The sequence below is a fragment of the Lissotriton vulgaris genome, chromosome 6 (assembly GCF_964263255.1).
Source record: "Lissotriton vulgaris chromosome 6, aLisVul1.2, whole genome shotgun sequence".
Classification (NCBI taxonomy): domain Eukaryota; kingdom Metazoa; phylum Chordata; class Amphibia; order Caudata; family Salamandridae; genus Lissotriton; species Lissotriton vulgaris.
In genome coordinates, this window is record NC_141694.1 from 388,589,185 (window position 1) to 388,606,704 (window position 17,520).

Below are 17,520 nucleotides of genomic sequence, written 5' to 3' on the forward strand. Positions count from 1 at the left end.
CCTTCTCCACACACACCCCTCTGTAGCAGCTCGACCTTGGTCTTCTCTCGTGTGAAAACACTACCCTCCACCTTATCTCCTACAGCCAAGCTAACTGTTACTCCTTAATTCTGCAACCTTGTTTTATGGCACAATTCCCCTACTCTTCACTAGTAAATGTTGTCCACCTGCAATGCAAACGTGAGACAGAAAGCATTATACGAAACTCTCATAAGAATTAAAACATTACTTTAAAAAATCGACGACACTCTAAGTGTATTACAAATTCAGCCTATGATATAAGCTAAATTAATGTTACGTTATGTTAGAACATTTTTTAAGCGCAACAGCTGCCCCAGCAAAGGGGCCTCCCGGCGCTACCAGATCAAGAAACAAAAGCAGAGGCCATCCAGAAAACTTCAAGGGGGAAGACTATGGTGATGGAAACAGAAAGGTTTTAATGGCCTTCCGGAAGTCTAGCATATTCTCAAGGCCACGGATATAGGTCGGCAGAGAGTTCCATAATTTACCTGCCAACACCTGGAAAGAGCGGCCACCCATGCAGCATAGTTTGAAGCGCGGCACCTTTGCCAAATGTTGCCCCATCGAGCGCAGACGACGCTGCGGGACATACCAGGTCAACAGAGGGCGTAATAAGGCCTGGCTCTCAGTATTAAGAATCTTAAAGGCCATCACCATGGCTTTAAACTGGATCCGAGATGAGATCGGTAACCAGTGTAGTTTTTTCATTGTAGCTCTGACAGAGCACCAACGAGGGAGCCCTATCAGGGTTCTCGCGGCCATATTTTGAACTCTTTGCAGTCGTAGGATCTCAGATTTATTAGCACCCAGAAGCAACACGCTGGCATAATCCAAGCGTGAGGATATCAAGGCTTGCATGATGATCTGCCGCACCGTTGGTTCAAAATATTTCAGGATGGGTTTAAGGCCTCTCAGCAGACCCACACAGGTAGCTGCCACTCTCTTAGTATGGGTCTGGAAGGTTAGTGAGGAGTCCATCAAGACTCCCAAGTTCTTAACAAGAGTCGTTGGTACTGGCATTTCACCCAGCGATGCCGGCCACCAGTGCTCAGTCCAGAGGGCGGTGTTCTTCCCTGCCAGCAAAACCTCGGTTTTGCTGGTGTTGAGCTGCAAATAGTTGTCCGTCATCCACTGGGCAACAGCTGTCATTCCATCTCTAAACCTGGTAGCAGAGTCAGATGGCCCTTCGGATAAAGTGATGACCAGCTGGGTATCGTCTGCATATGATACCAGCGTGAGGCCCAACTTTTTTGCTACATCGGCCAGGGGTTGAACATAAAGATTGAAAAGGGGTGGGCTGAGTGCAGAACCTTGTGGGACCCCCTGACCGATAGGGTGAGGTTTAGAGATGAATGGTGGAGCTGAGACCCGAAAGGATCTCTCCTCAAAGAATGATCGAAACCACTCTAGGGCGGATCCCGTGATCCCTATCGCTTCCAGCCGAGACAAGAGGATGTCATGAGATACCGTGTCGAAGGCAGCACTGAGGTCTAATAAAATCAGAGCTGCACTCCGACCGGCGTCAAGGATCATCCTAAGATGTTCAGCTGTAGCAAGTAGGGCAGACTCGGTGCTGTGACCCGGCCTGAACCCGTTTTGGGACGGATCAAGGATATCATTGTTGTTCAGATAACAGGACAGCACATCACTCACATGGGCTTCCGCAATCTTTGCAGCCCACGGAACGAGAGAGATGGGCCTAAAATTTTCTGGCTTAGAAGGGTCAAGAGACAGCTTTTTAATAATGGGAGAGACCCAATCCTGTTTCCAGGCTCTAGCTACTTTAGCAGAGGAAAAAGATAAATTAATGATGTCACCAAGCGGCTGTTGGAAGTGCGTCAGGGACTCCAGAAATTGTGCTGGCCTCATTGGATCCGCTGGGGAACCTGATTTCACCTTCCTACAAAGTTTACCTAGCTCAGCATCAGAAATTTTAGGGATGGTTTCCAAGATAGGGCCGTCCACCCTAACTTCACCAGGGATTTGAGGGCTTGATACGTACTGTGGGAAGGTCTTATAGATCTTTTGCACTTTTTTAATAAAAAAGGTGGCTAGTTCCTCACAGTGCTGTATTGAGGATATTTTAGATGCTGTACTTCTGGGGTTCTTTAGTTCTTGCAAAATTTTGAAGATGGATTTAGTAGGGTTTGAGGTGGTTTGTATTTCCTCCACATAAAATCAGGCCCGAGCGGAACAAATTGCTTTATGATACACCTTCAACTTAGCCAGGTAAATGGCTTTGTCCCCCTCCTTATAATCTTTCCTCCATGACCGTTCGGCTCTCTTGCATTCCTTCCTCAATGCTCTTAGAGCATCATCGTATCATGGATTTGAGGTTTTATCTACGTCCCTTTGTACATTTCATAGGTATACAGGCGTCCAAGCCTTTGGTAATCCATTCACAGAAGGCGGTATACCCCGTACCCGGATCTGCCATATTTTCCAGGGAGAGCCCTCCAAGAAATGCATGGAAGTCCTTTAATTTAAGCTTATGCCAAGGTCTTTTCAGGACCCTCTTCGCCTCCTCCACCCTTCTTGGCGCCAAAATCTCCAAGCTGGCTCTTATCAAAAAGTGATCGGTCCAGCCCATAGGTTTTGGGATAGCTAAGGACATTTCTGGGATGTTAGAGAACACTGGATCGAGGGTATGACCTGCTAGGTGCGTAGCCCCTCTCACCAGCGGGTCCAACTGTAAGGCCGCTAGGTCTGCCAGTAGACTGTGGATAGTTGGGTCCGGGGCCAGAACAAAGTGCAGGTTCAGGTCCCCAAGAATTGTAAAATTGGCAGACCTCGCCACGAGTGAGTTAGCTGTATCTAGCAGAGCTTCGATGAACTTAGAGGCAGGCCCTGGTGGACGGTAGATATATAGTCCTGAAAGTGTAAAATGTGCATTGATGGTAATCTTAAAACAAGCACATTCCCCTCCACATGTCTCTTCCTTAATAAAGGTGGAGGGGTACTGGGCTTTATAAATTACCGCGATACCACCGCCTCTAGTCTCCCTATTTAGTGCCTTCATTAGGTAACCTGCCGGAAGAGTGAGATTAATTATCCCTATCATGTCATCGTCTCGCAGCCATGTTTCACATATAAAGAGCACATCCGGAGATTCCTCACTAATGAGCGTCTGGACTTCTAGATAGTGTTTACCAAGTGATCTAACGTTCAGCTGGAGGACCGATATCGATGCCAAAGTTCCTGATTTTCTATCCGGTCTCACTCGACCAGGAACGGGGGTTCTGAACTGACAAACAGTACATTCCAAACAGGCTTCACCCAGCTATGACAGCGGTCTCGTACATCTCTCCCCCCCCTTGGTTCAAAGATAGTAGTACCTCTCTCATAAAACGGGACGTCCGTATAATTCGACCAGCGGTACTGGCGAGAGGCGATGACTTGGCGAGGACGAGCGCAGACGGGCTTGCCTTTGGCGCGCCTGCGGCGCGCCGCCGGCACGCCCGCTGCGCCCGCCCGCCCGCTGCGCCCGCCCGCTTCGCCCGCCCGCTGCCCCCGCCCGCTGCCCCCACCCGCTGCGCCCGCCCGCTGCGTGGACGGCTGTTGGTTGCCTTATATTGGGGGGAGGGAGGGGGCGGGGATCTCCCAACAACTAGACCGTCACCCCAGACTGGTCCACGTATGGCGCCTGGGTTCGCGGTGGCAATGGCAGTGCAGAAGAGAGAAGCACCGCGTGGGGCAAGTGTAAGTCACAAAATGACACAGTACAATACACAATTTGAAAACAAGCACTTTTAAAAAATTTGCATTCAATTTTCTAAAATGCACGTAAACTCCTTGCTTTCCCGGCTGTGCCTCAGGAAGCGTTTGTAACAATCTGGCTAGCGCGCGAGGTCTCGGCGCAATTCAAATAACCTCAACACCAGGTGGCGGGGATCTCCCAACAACCCGACCGTCACCCCAGACTGGTCCACGTATGGCGCCTGGGTTCGTGGTGGCAGTGGCAGTGCAGAAGAGAGAAGCACCACGTGGGGCAAGTGTAAGTCACAAAAAGACACAGTACAATACACAATTTAAAAACAAGCACTTTTAAAAAATTTGCATTCAATTTTCTAAAATACACGTAAACTCCTTGCTTTCCCGGCTGTGCCTCATGAAGCGTTTGTAACAATCTGGTGAATAAGTTCACCATACTTTGTAAGTCAGAGGTTACATCAACCGTTAACATTCGATAGGAGCAATCCTCTCTAACTACATTAATTCACGTCTTGCATCCACATTATTAGCCTAAAAAAAGTAACACAATGAATACATCACCAAATCATATTTACTTAACTAATGAGGCATAAGGAAACAAATCACGTTGATTACCATAGTCAGTTCACATTCTAAGCATTAATTACTGAGCCTTACATTGGATTGCATTAACTTTCATTGGAACATGTTAACCCCTCCCATGATGACGAGCACAGGAGCACTGTAGCTCATGACGAGCTGAGCTCGTCATGAGCACCGGGGCGCTGTGCGCGCCCCCCCCACACCCTCCAGCACAGCAGGAAAATTACCCCAGCAGCCAAGGGGTGAATTGGTTGACGTTTCTACTAACATCTAATTCTCTTATAACGTTGGATAATATGTGAGTGCGTTCAACAAACATTGCACTCCTCACTAGTACAACACGTAGGATATGAATCTTCCACTCTATTAATTGATAAAATAATTGTCTTCAATCAAGTGATTAAAGAGCAGTTTCTATGTAATATTTTTCCACCAGATTAATCATAGTGCTGTCATTTTACATTGTTGATTCATAGAAGACTGTAACAAAAAAAATGCGTTGCATTATAATTACAGCCAATTTTTACATTCCAGGTTGACAGGAATAGATTAATTCTTTATAAGGAGATACTCCCACAGCATATCGTGGCATGCTTCATTATAGGTGGTCTAGCAACACCAAAGCTCTACACAAGGCTGACCACAACCAATGACCTGCTTACATTAACCACCGCCTTAACTTCCACCAACCGCCGAGAAGAGTATGCTCCATCTCCCTTTCACTTGCCCATACTCCCTGCATCCATAGAAGCAGAAGAGTAGGGTGCTCCCTCTCCTGCATCTCTGACAAGACCTGGAACAGACTTTCCAAGCAGCTCTGGACCATCACCTCACTTCAGGAATTCCAAAAAGCCCTTAAGACTTGGCTGTTCAAATGAACCATCCAGGACCGGCAAGTGCCTGGATACATTATTATGTGATTAGCAGAGTTTTATAAATTCTGATTGATTGATTGATTGTGGTTGGTGAATACCACCTTGGCGTACTCAACCAGTAATGGAAGTTCTTATATAAAGTGTCACTGGATGATAGCAGGGATCCAGCCATATAGTAAAAATATCTGCCGGTATACCCTTAGGGAATTCTCTTTATTCAATGAGTACTCTAAATATGATTAAAAGCAGAGAGTTTTGGATCTTCGATGAAGGTCAGTTGTTCATCCATCCAGAGATTTCAGCAACATGTTTCGGCTGACTTGAAATCCTGTGTGGGACTTATTCAGTGATCCTACAAACTCTGCCTGATTGTGCATAGATTCCATGCACTCTTTTGAGGCATAACCTCTAATACCTGTTTCTTCACTCCTCATGGTACACCTGCAAGTGAAATGTGTTAAATGATTACAAAGAATTGTTCTATACTTTATTAATTCTTCAGCTTCACACATTCACCCATCACTCATGAACACTGCAAATATCGAAGCACTATTTTAGTCATAATTTTAACTCAGAATTCCTCATAGCTGTACTTGAGCTGCAGATGAACAGAAAAAGGGTGGCACAGAAAGGCAACCACTGCCGACTTTCTGACCTGTGCTGTTTCCAGGTTATGTACTAAATCCAGGTTAAGCCACTATACGTTATCAACCCCTCATCATTATACTTTAAAACTGTTGAAACTTTCTGTTCTAGTTCAGACGATTTTTCATAATTAAACTATTAATGTTGCAATAATTCCATTACTCCAGCACCAAACATTAGAGTCCAATGGGAGGGAGGTTTAGGAGTAACATATCAGTGTTTAATATATTACAGGGAAAAGAGCCTTGACTATTTTGTCACTAATGATTTCTAATACATTTTTGAAGAATACATGGAATCCTTCACCTTTCTCACTTAAACTCAATACCTTTCTAACCATTATTTCATACTTTCAAGGTAAAACCCTGACTCTCGCTCTTGTTATACACACAATCCATCTATACCAAGTCTACAATTCATCATACCGTTCTGGGACTCTCAGATCCTGTGGTAGTTCTTGACATAAATGCATGTGCAAGTGGTATTCATAAACTTGCTGAACTTGCTTTGTTTACTACGAACACTTTTCAGACCTGTTATTTTTTTCTTCAAATTGGAGTGAATAGCAGCTATTCATCTATAATGGAATAATGTGAATGTAATAATATTTTCTAAGTAGAAAATCCATTCCTAATCCTTTTACCAAAGGGAAAAATCCAGATTAGTGACTGTGTGGTATAATAATATCTCACCTGTACTCCGTGGATGCGAGGGCCTTCCAGGCATGTCACCTGCATCAGAGAAATCACACATTCTCACATTGTGATGAACAATCTGAATAAATATAAATTTCTCATGGAGCTCCTTATAGGAACTGCCCGAGTATGCACATATGGCCTATTCCCAAAGGTAACTAACACTTTGAATAATTCATACTTTTGATTAAGTTTACTACTTTTTAGCTATTCATAAAATCTGAATGTAAATTTACTCTAAAAGTGTAACTTATATGCCTCGATGAAATTGAATGGTGTGGGGGCTATTCACAAACTGCTGAGGCTATTCACAAAGTTTACGTACACTTTCCAGTAGTTTCCTACTACAGTTTTGAGTAACTTTACCCACAGATTTATTTAATAGCTCGAGGTAGTAAAGTTATTCTAATTTAATATCTGTAAGGGACATGTCCAATACGCCGATTAATTCAGTGTCAATTAATTTGGGTCTGGAGAAAATATTAGTGTAATCATATATTCACAATTCTTTGAATCATTTCCATCAGGTAGACTGAGGCCATCTCCTTTTGTATCACTAATGTTATTGTCTTTTTCCTTTGCAATAGTTGTCTCTCTGCTCCTAAAATTTAAATCAGTGAGATCAGCATGCTTAACATTTTTAGCTTTGTTATTACCACTATTCGAACCCTTGATTTTTAATGTAGCTTGATAACTATTTGGAAAATATCTCTCACAACTGACACAACACTCTTTGTATTAACTTCACTTCCATTTCGTTAATTCATTTTCATTTCAGTTTTATATTTTTCACATTTTGGAGCATGATTCAATTACATTTAATGTAGGTAGGGATGTTCTTATTAGCACAGCCAATGAAGGTAGTGTTTGAGCTAACATGGTCTGATTGAGTCTCTTTGAGGCTCACCAATGATGTTAGGATCAGACTTCTTGCTTCTGAAGAATTGAGTAGGAGAGTCTGTCAGATATTCTCATCATTTGATTCTTGTTTTAAAAGAAGGGCCACAGACATTCTCTAAATCCTCCCGGGTATAGGTTTGATTCATAATTCCAATCATATCATCTTTCCCGGCATTATTTCTAAATTTGAATATTCATCAATATACACAGCTCATGTATAGTTAGCACTGTAACCTGGATTATTCTTTGTCTGTAATAAGAATGATGACAAGTGCTGTGATAATGATTTATTATTAAGTGGAAGGGAAATGTTCTATTAGTTTTCTGAGACTATGTATTACTTGCCTTTCCCTAGCCTTTATAGGAGTGAAATCTGTATGGGCCATAAAATAAGTGGTCTTATTATCTGTTATTTTTCTTTGTTATAGCTTATACTTACATGTGATTCTAATTTGTGGTGTTAAGTCTCAGCCTGAATTTTTAATGTTTTTAATGTTTATAGGTTGTTGGTTTTTCAGAGAGATAAATAAATATATTTAAACCTCACCAATAACCTGGGAGCTAAAGTGTTTGTCCATACCACCCATGTGAGGCACCCATTCCCCATGTTATTGCCTACTCGAGTGTCATTTTCAATTTCGCCACTTAAAAGAATACAACCTTTAATGCTCATCTCCTCAGTTTGTTTGGCCAGTACCACAGCCTGTAATGCATCAGCATTTTCTGACTGCTTCATTTTGCGCATTATTCTTTCCCACCCGGTGATTCACCAATGGCCCAGTGGCATAGAAACACGGTGCTTTACTAACTTTGTGCACTTTGGTACGATATTTAATTTTTGTGACCCTCAGTGCAAGTCTCCAAAATGGCACAAAACACCTCTTTCCAGAGCTCAAGAACTGCAACTGCTTTTTACAATTGAACATCACCACCTTTCACTATAACACAGGTACCAATGGTTGGCGTTCTCTAAATACAGTCATTTTTATTTAGATAATATCAATAATCACGTTAAATCTGTATGACCGATTTTCTTTCATATATAGGCCTATTGTCAGCTTCAATATTCGACAATCCACCCAACTTAATAATTGGAAAAAACTGCTTTTGGTCTTCCATGTTCTAATTCCCAGCACCATCTTCTACTATGCATATCCCTGGGAGATTATTAGTACAACTATCAGGCAAGTCCTATTAAAAAATGTATAAGACTTCCAGCAAAATGCAGTTGCAACTTGATCGAGTATTTATGCCCCACCAAAGCAGATTAACCTTGGTACCAAACCGAGGGGGTGTGTGGCAGCATCAAACAAACCGTTGCATTGTTGTGGTCTGGAACTGTAGAACACTGGCAGTGCTAGTAGCACTAACAGAACCAGCCACTCTGGCAGTTTGTCTCACCCTCTCCCTCCCTTCATCTCCAAATGTGTCAACAAGCCAGAGAGAAGTCATCAATACAAAAGGAGAAGATAAACAGTTGTATGGAGTTGGGCAGTGCTTTATGGGGAGTAGGAATGCATGTATGTATGTGGTCTTCTGTGACACCTCTATATGTGGTGCTTGTGAGAAAGTGTTTTTTGACCCACCGCAGGCCCCTAGATTTTTATTTTTATTTTGGACCACCTTGTTTTTGGATCTCTGCTGTGAGTGATTCTAACTGAGTGCCATTTAGTGTGAGATCTATTGAAATGGTTTAAGTGCTACCCACTGTAAAACGTTCTGAGCAGGTTACACTTGAACAAGTGCACTTGCATGTGCACACATGATAGGCTAGGTGAATGCGATGACTGCCTATCTCAGCTCAGTATCAGCGCCCCAGCTAGCTTGCCGCAGATGGGACCTCCAGTAATTTGATTATGAACCATGCAGCCTGTCTAATTTAATTGGGCTCCCAAAAGGAAATATCCTGATTTATTGTTGACTATAGTGTGTCTTTGCATTGGCTCAAATTAGATAAAGTATTACTGGGTCTCTCCCTAGGTTTTAAAGGTCCTAAGTCCAAATGTAATATTTTTTGGGCGACATTTGTACATCTTCATATATTTTGGTTTTGCAATAGTTTCCGGAGTCATTCCTTTAACCCCTTAAGTGCTGCCTCGGTGCGTTGGCCGACGGCAGCACTACCTCCCCAGTGCTGCGCACGACCATTGGACGTCCATTCAGCACTAGTTCCAATGGACAGCGCAGCACTGGTGAGGGATGTTTAATAGCAGCTATGAGGTTAATTAGATTCTGGCATCTCAAAGCTTCCTCTAGAAAATATGCCCATTTTAGGAAGATTTCCCATTTTCTGGGAGAGGAGGAAGAATCTGCATGGAAAAAATTAACTCACACTTACTAACAAGCCTGAGGATGCCCTTTCTCTCAGAAACAGAGGGAGAAAGTGAGACCTCTGGCAGAACGTACAGGAGTGGCTCTCTATTGCTATTTTGAAGGGATGAACCAGTTTCCTTCATCAGTTTGGGACAGAGCTACAGGCTGTGGAAGAGTTATAACTGGTCAAAGGCTGATTTTGCCATCTTGGAAAAACCCAGAATTCTATTCAGTGGGATGGATCAAGGTAAAGGGATGATGTGGCATCTTCAAATGGCCCTTTCTAGAACAGTCCACCTCTGCTTTTAAACCTCGGCACAAGGGAGCAACTCTTAGAATGAATGCAAACTTCAGAGACAGGTAGATGGGCTTGCTTGCTGATATAATAGTACTGCAGGCTTGTACCTCTAAGAACTCAGATCTCCAAGACCAGTGACATCGTAATCCCATTCTGAAGCAGTGGAGATTGGACTTGCAGGGCAACCTAAAAGAGTCAGTCCTTTTCAACCTATAAAGACTGGTCCTGCAGTAGGTACATTTGGAGGGGAACTCCCTGACCCCTGCTAGAGACACAGGAGTCCTGCAAGTTGCTAGGTCTCCGCACTAGGCCTGGGCGGAGCTCGCAGATTTTCAATCTATGGAATTCCGTGGAGTTGCTGGAAAACTCAGCCAGATTCCATGGAGTTCTGTGAGTGATAGGAGTATTGCTAAGCCACCGAAACCCTTTTCTCCATTTCACATTCGCCCTCTGTGTGCAACACTGCACACGTTCAATTAGGGCTTACCATTCCTGCGTATCACCTATACATTTATATGTGTGGGTGGGGGGTGGTAATATGCACACTGTAGCTGCAGAGTCGACTAGAAAATACATTCCTTACCTCCATATGCAGCAGGCTACTGCTGCGTTTCCACCTCACTTCGCAGGCTCGATATGGAACTCTTGCTCTGTGTCGGGGAGTCCTTGCGTGTTTACTGTGCCACTGAAAACCTCAGCATGATGTAGGGAGGGAACCTGGAGGCTGAGTACAGTTGATCAGCCGGGCTGTATGGGACTATAGGAGCAGAGGCTGCGCATAGCAGAATGTGTGGTGCACTTGCTGGTGGGTTCTCCTCCATGACGCGGCAAACGGGAGCGCGCACAGGAAGCAGCACCACACAATGTAAAAACAGTGCGCCACTTTTAAACTGGTTCGTCATTTTACTGCGGAACAGAATTGCTAGGCTACACATAATGAATGCTGAAGTGTTGAGCTAATGACCTTGACTGGAATTCTACAGCTTCCTTCTCACTCTAACCTGGCGTTATAACCCCCATTCTCCAGTGCTCTTCTTTACTTGGTTGTTTGGGTTCATCAATCTGCCCTGTTACACTCTACACCAATGATAGACCTAGGAAAGGAGCAGTCACTTGAGAAGGTCTGACTATGATACCACGCACATGCTATCACTATTCTAGTGGTACATTGTTGTCACTCGTCACATAAGTAGAGCATCATGGCTTTGCTGCTTCCCAGGCTGGGAAGTTGTTGCTAGCTTTGTGGAATGCACCATGCCTACTATTTCAACGGAGCAGAGAGAAGCAGTTCCTCATGAAATTGTCTTTACGGCCTGGTTCACTGGATGTCATCACTTTTGTCAATAAAGTTGACACGGTAAGAGCAAAGCGCCATGTGTTTGGGAGGAGGGAAAAGTTGCCCTGTCTGATCTCATTCAGCTGTAAGGACGTCAGACGGACATGACATCAAACTCCACTCTGCCGGCGGTTGCATTTTCTTTGCCATACTCCGTGTTCCAACTGGAATGCAGAGTGGCAAAGCTCAGCCAACTCTGCCAGTTGAGCGGAATTTAACGCTTACCCCTACTCCCCAAAGCTATAGCTGGGTTTGGAGAAGACCTTAACAACCAAGCCAAGAGATAAAAGAGTAGGAGGGATGGCCATAAGTTCTCTTTTATTGGAGGGAGAGCAGTTCAAATTTGCCCCAAGAAATGGGAATATTTAAGAGGCAATGATGCCTTAAGCCGACATGTCAGTGAGCTGGAAATGCCACTAGGAGTACAATGCTGCAGAATGCAACTGTCTTGGCCCACTGGGGCCTATAAAGCAGCTACTGCCTCTTCCCTCTCGGGAAGTTGTTCTGTGGGACCCTAAAGCCCCTCCGCTGCAGAAAATATAATACATTGCTAACCTGCAAGGAGGCAATGCTGCATTGCTGTATTGCTGTGTTTTCACCATCATGTCATTGTCTTAAAAGTCAGCCTGTGGGAATAGGCACATTGTTTTTTGCCCCCCCCCCCCCCTTCCCCATAATCAGTTGTGGTAAAGCCTGTTATTCAGTACCAATGTTTAGTCTTTGTTTCAAAGTGAAATGGTTTCTGACCACAGCTAAGACTCTGGGGTCAGACACATATTTCTTAAGTAGTTTGTGAACTATAGTCTTTCTCACACTTTCAGTCCCACCATTCTGGGCATGTACATATTAATAATTTGTTTGCTAATAGATGCAAGTGTTTAGGAACATTTTTTATGTCAGAACGTTAATTGGGTTTCATTGGTAGGTTTTAGGCTTTATCTCATCTCCTAGTTGAACAAATGTAGGCAATAATATTTGAAAAATGTGTTGATGCTTGCGTTTAATGGACTAGAATATCAAGCAGCATTTGCTCCATATAAATCATGACACTGAATACATATAAATGGAAGATCCTGCATGAAACGAACCATTTATTGCATCATGTCAATGACACCTATATAGTGATTTTTCTTACTAATTTCAGATAAACTTTACATGGGACCTGGACAGCTTTATCAAGATTTACAGAATTTGCTGCATGATTTGGAAGTAGTTAGTCACATTACTCAACTAATAGGGCATCTTAAAGGAAATTACCAAGTAAGTTAATGATTTCATATGATCAATGTGTTTGTTGTGTCCTAGGATGTCTCCAGCACTACATCCAGTTTTAAATTTTAGTTCTCTCATGTCTGTTTTTATTTTCTGCTCCCCGTAATATCCAGTTAGCTAACCGGCACTCAGTATATTTTTTTGGTGCCTTGGACTATAATTGTGCTTCTTTGATTGTACCACCAATTTCAGATCAGAAGAAAGGTGTGAATACAAATAAAATGATATGCTTGTTAAGGCCAAACATGATGATACACTCTTTATCTCTCATAGTTACTAGAGATAACAAATATTGATGAGTTTTGCCTTATTTATAGTATTACTGGCTATCTTATTTGAATGAGGTAGTAAATGGATTGCTTGTTTTATGAACGTTTATGGTTGTGAATGCTGAAATAAAGTATTGAATTGATATCATCTGATCACCATAAACGCTAAGGCACTTTTAAGAGCCAACCGTTTTCCCAAATAGTAGTTCTTTTTATTTTGAACCTATTTTCTAACTTTTCACTTGGATCCACAGATCTGACGTGGATTGGTGGACAAATAAGGTGTCTGTTGATGGTTTCAATACAAACCAACAACACATTTAATACAAACATATCCTATTCCCATTTTTATAACTGTTTCAATGCCTGTGTGTGGAGGAGTGAGTAGCTGTGTAAGCAACTGTGTGGGATGTATGAGAGGCTATATGGGTGTTTGAGTGGGTGCATTAGTGGCTGTGTGGGTGTGTAACTGGGTGGAGAATGACTGTGTGTGTGTAAGTAGCTGTCCTAGTCCCTGTGTGGGTTATGAGTTTCTGGATCTGTGAGTGGGTGTGTAAGTGGCTGTATGGATGTGTGAGTAGGTATGTGAGTGGTTGTTTGGGTGTGTAAGTGGTTCTGTGAGTGGGTGTGTGAGTCCCTGTGCGGGACTGTGAGTGGTTCTCAGGGTTTCTGAGTGGATAAATAAGTGACTGTTTGGGTGTATGAGAGGGTGTGTGACTGACCCACCATCAGTCCCATTGAGTCAGGGTAAATCTATCCTGACCCCTTAAATAATATTTAGACTTCATTCCCTCCCCCCGGGGAACCATGTCCCGATTCACAAAATGGCAGCTGCAACTTTTTTCTTTGGTTGCAGCTAACCAGTAATGGCATTGCTGTTGGGGCATGGATCTGCAAATCCTCTGCGATGGATCCATGGTGGATCCGCGTCTCTAGATATACATCTTTTTTCTTGAATAACTCCAAAAATATTGAACAGATTTACATCAAATTACAAAAGGCACTCTATCTGGACAAATATCTAACTTTGTGCCAAATTTGACCTGAACTTCAGGAGGGGATAACAGGGCAACCATCAGAGGAGGGGCTAGCACATGGAACACCGGGTAGGAAATATTGTTGCAGCCAATACAAGAAAATAGAGAGATAAATAGTGTATTTTAAGTATATTGATCAAATGTGATCCGATTATATCAAACTTGCTTTAGTGGATTTGACAATGTTTATAGATTACAGATATAGATGTATAAAAAGGGGAATTAGTAAGACAAAGTAAAAGCAGCATTTATAAATTCTAATCCAAAGCGCTTTAGAACCATGGTTGGCAAAGGTATTTCAAGACCACAACCATTTTTGCCAATTCTCCCCAAAAACATTCTGTAAAACGATGAGGGAAAATGTTCAATTTTGTCTTCAGAAATTCGCTCATGTTTTAATGTTGATGAAAGCTATGTTTTCTGTCTGCTCATCAGGACATTGCATCACATGCTTGTTTTAGACCGCACACATGTACAGGTCTCAGAACATTGTGACGTGTGGGTTAGCCTGATTAGTGACTGGCAAGTCTCAGCTTGGGTTCCTAGTGCCTCTTCCATTCCTCCTGAAGTTGAATATATGATTGCCAATCGGCTGGCATTATTGTTGTCACCTGCTAAATACTTACAGGAATCTGCAGTATTGAAAATCAAAAACAAATTAGTCATTGTCTCACCACACATCGAGCAGTTCACATTTGAAATGACTGAGCTACATCCAGAGAGGAAGTCACCAGGCCTAAAAAACTGACAAAAAGGTATCTACGTTGGAATAATTTTACACCACACTTCTACTATACAAAGGACATATGTATTCATTGAAGCTCCAGAACACACAGAATGTTTGACTGATGGGTAGAGGTGTTTTCTTTACATGGGAGAGGTATGCCTCTCGTTAGACATAAATGTGTTGAGACTTCACATAGCTGACCTGCCTCCCAGTCTATCCATAGGTCAGGCGCCTGTCACCTGAGGTATCCCTCAGATGAGAATGTGCCATCTCCAATGGCAAAAGCCACAACCTATCATTTTTGTGGCTCAATGTTTTCTAAAATTGCCACCAGCCCTGTGTTTAGCGCCTGACAGCACCCACTAAAATCTATTGAAAAACTAGACGTGCAAGATATGATTTAATCTTGCATTCTCTGTCTTTTTATTGAAGTTAACAAATGATGAATTATCCTATTGTGTATATGTAGAGTTGGTGGAATGTGATTACTAGGCCTTTTACCCCTGCTGATCTATTTCCTAGGCACCTTACCTAGTCCACCATAGCCCGAATTACAAGTTGCAATGTACTGTGGTGTGCAAACTCCGCATCAATAATTACCAGTACTGGCAGTATCAACCCGCCCATATAATGCAATTATAAGTTCAACCCCATAGAATGGGAAATTACTTTTAAGCGCTAAATTAACCTGGTGGTATTATACGTTATAGCCCCTTTTGATTTGGGATTAATGCACACATTTACCAAATGCTTCCAGCAGGTGGTAAAAGCATAGAAGGTGTTGTGGGAAAAGTGTGCAGGGAGCTGTTTTAAGGCAGGGGTAGAAGGAGAAGGGTGAAACAAGGTTGGAGAATATTGGCTGACAGGGAAGCATCTTGTGCCTTGTCTGAGGTTTGGGAAGGGGGATAGAAAGGGTCCGGCTCAATGCATCGTTGCTGCTAGATTTTCTGATCAGTAAAATTCAATTTGTTCTTCCTGCACCTAGTATCTGAGTTCAGGAACACTGGACCTTTTAAAATTGTGTGGAATGGGTTTCCACATGGGAAATCAGCTTGTTTCCAATTAGGGTCCATGCCTTTTATGGGCATCTTGTAGGTGGGCTAAGTAAGTAGAGAGAGTCTAACACTTTGAGGCATGAGAAACAACGAAAACAAATAATAAATTGGAGAGAGGATGTGGCTTAATAGCTAGGGCGGTCGTACTCAAATCTGGGGAACTGGGTTCGACTCTCGGCAATAACACACATCATCCTGTGATTGTAGGCAAATCATGTAATCTCCCCGTGCCTAACAAAAATGAATGTCTCCTTGTGTAACACAACTGGTGCTCATGTAAAGCACTCTGATACCCGCTACCTTCGGGTCAAGTTTGCGCTATATAAACTCTGAAAAATAAATGCCTCCTCTACCAGTAATTGGATTTTTTGCTGAACTCCGTGGTTGTAGTGGGTACCATTTATTGGGAACAACTTTCCCAATCTTATAAAAATTTACAATAAGTTCCAAAACACAACAATTGCAAAACTAATACTACCCTCAGGTTCCCCTGGCTGAAAGGAAAGAAGTGGGAGAGGCCTTTTCTGGGAAGCTAAGTGAAAGTTATGCAGCAAAAGAAGAAGTAAATCTATTTGCCAGGGTGCCAGCTCCCTGAAAGAAATGTAAATGTACGCAGTTGGGTAATCAGCAATTCTAAATGGTACCTGGGAGTCAGTATATGACTTTAATTGATAGTCATTTGACGCTTCATGGTGACAAAGGTTTATTGTTTTTGAGATGTAATGTAAGGTTGTTATCAGCTCTGTTTTGGAGTGTGTCCTTCTAATGAAACTAATTAAAAAAGGTTTACACAAGGTACAGTCTGGATGTGTATTACTAAAAAATATACATTTTTGACACACTGTTTTTCTTTTAATCTTAAACATGTAGGGCAGATTTACTAACAGTTTGTGCTGGGTTGACGTCTCAAAAGTAACACAAACCGATACTAACAATGGGTAACTTTCCAGTTTAAAACTTCATTTGCACTGTAAAGTAGGCATCAAGTAACACAAGAAGTGCAGTGCTGCTTTTTGTCAAGGCGACATTGCATGGGTGGTACATGGGCATTCTCATTCACCCACTCATTGTTTTTTAACACAAAGTCCTATATTAACATTTGTAGATAGGGCTTTGTGCAAAGAAATACATCTTTCATTCAGGGCCCCAACATCCACACTGCACCTATCACAGTCCAAATCTTGTTAATATCGGCGTTGCAGAGTTGTGTCTATTAGGATGATGACAAGGCAGGCACGTCGGGCTATTTATGGAGCAATAAAGCAGAAAAGCAGATGAAATAAGGGCGGCCAGTGCAACCTGTAGGCCATTCTAAGTGAGCAAGCTACACCAGCCTTACGCTGGCCGCCTCAGCTCAAAAAGAGGGCCATTGTGCTTTTTCTCACCATGCCACCCCAGTTTGGATCTAGCCATTTGCAAATCAGTCTTGACCCTGTGCCTCATGGGAACAGTCAAGTCCGAACTGCCAAGTCAGGTCCTCTCTGGACTGGAAACATGCATCCCAGGACCAGAAACAAGCATCCTAGGACCAGTTTCGGCGTATCACCCCTCATCAGCCAGGCTAGCTTGAATCAAGAATCTTAGTGTCTGCAGTGATGTACATTATTGATAGAGTTGTGATGAAAGTTTGGAAACCCAGAGTGTAAGCTTCAACAGCCTATAATGGAATCTCAATTTGTGGTAATTAAAGTCTAGTGGTCGAGGTGTAGTTTTAGAAGAAGATTTATTTGTCTTAGTTGCAGAAAAGTACATCCATAGCTTGGTCCAGGATTGCCCCCAGAACA

At 42.8% G+C, this 17,520-nt stretch overlaps 1 protein-coding gene across 3 annotated transcripts in view; it reads left to right on the forward strand.

The window, feature by feature from the left end:
• The window catches only part of ARHGEF10 (Rho guanine nucleotide exchange factor 10), an 888,980-nt gene that overhangs the window by 436,272 nt on the left and 435,188 nt on the right, over window positions 1-17,520 (forward strand). For all 3 annotated transcript variants that reach the window (XM_086926411.1, XM_086926413.1, XM_086926412.1), the window contains one exon: window positions 12,521-12,636. In XM_086926411.1, coding sequence (XP_086782537.1) covers window positions 12,521-12,636 — 116 coding nt within the window. The remainder of the gene's footprint in view (window positions 1-12,520; window positions 12,637-17,520) is intronic.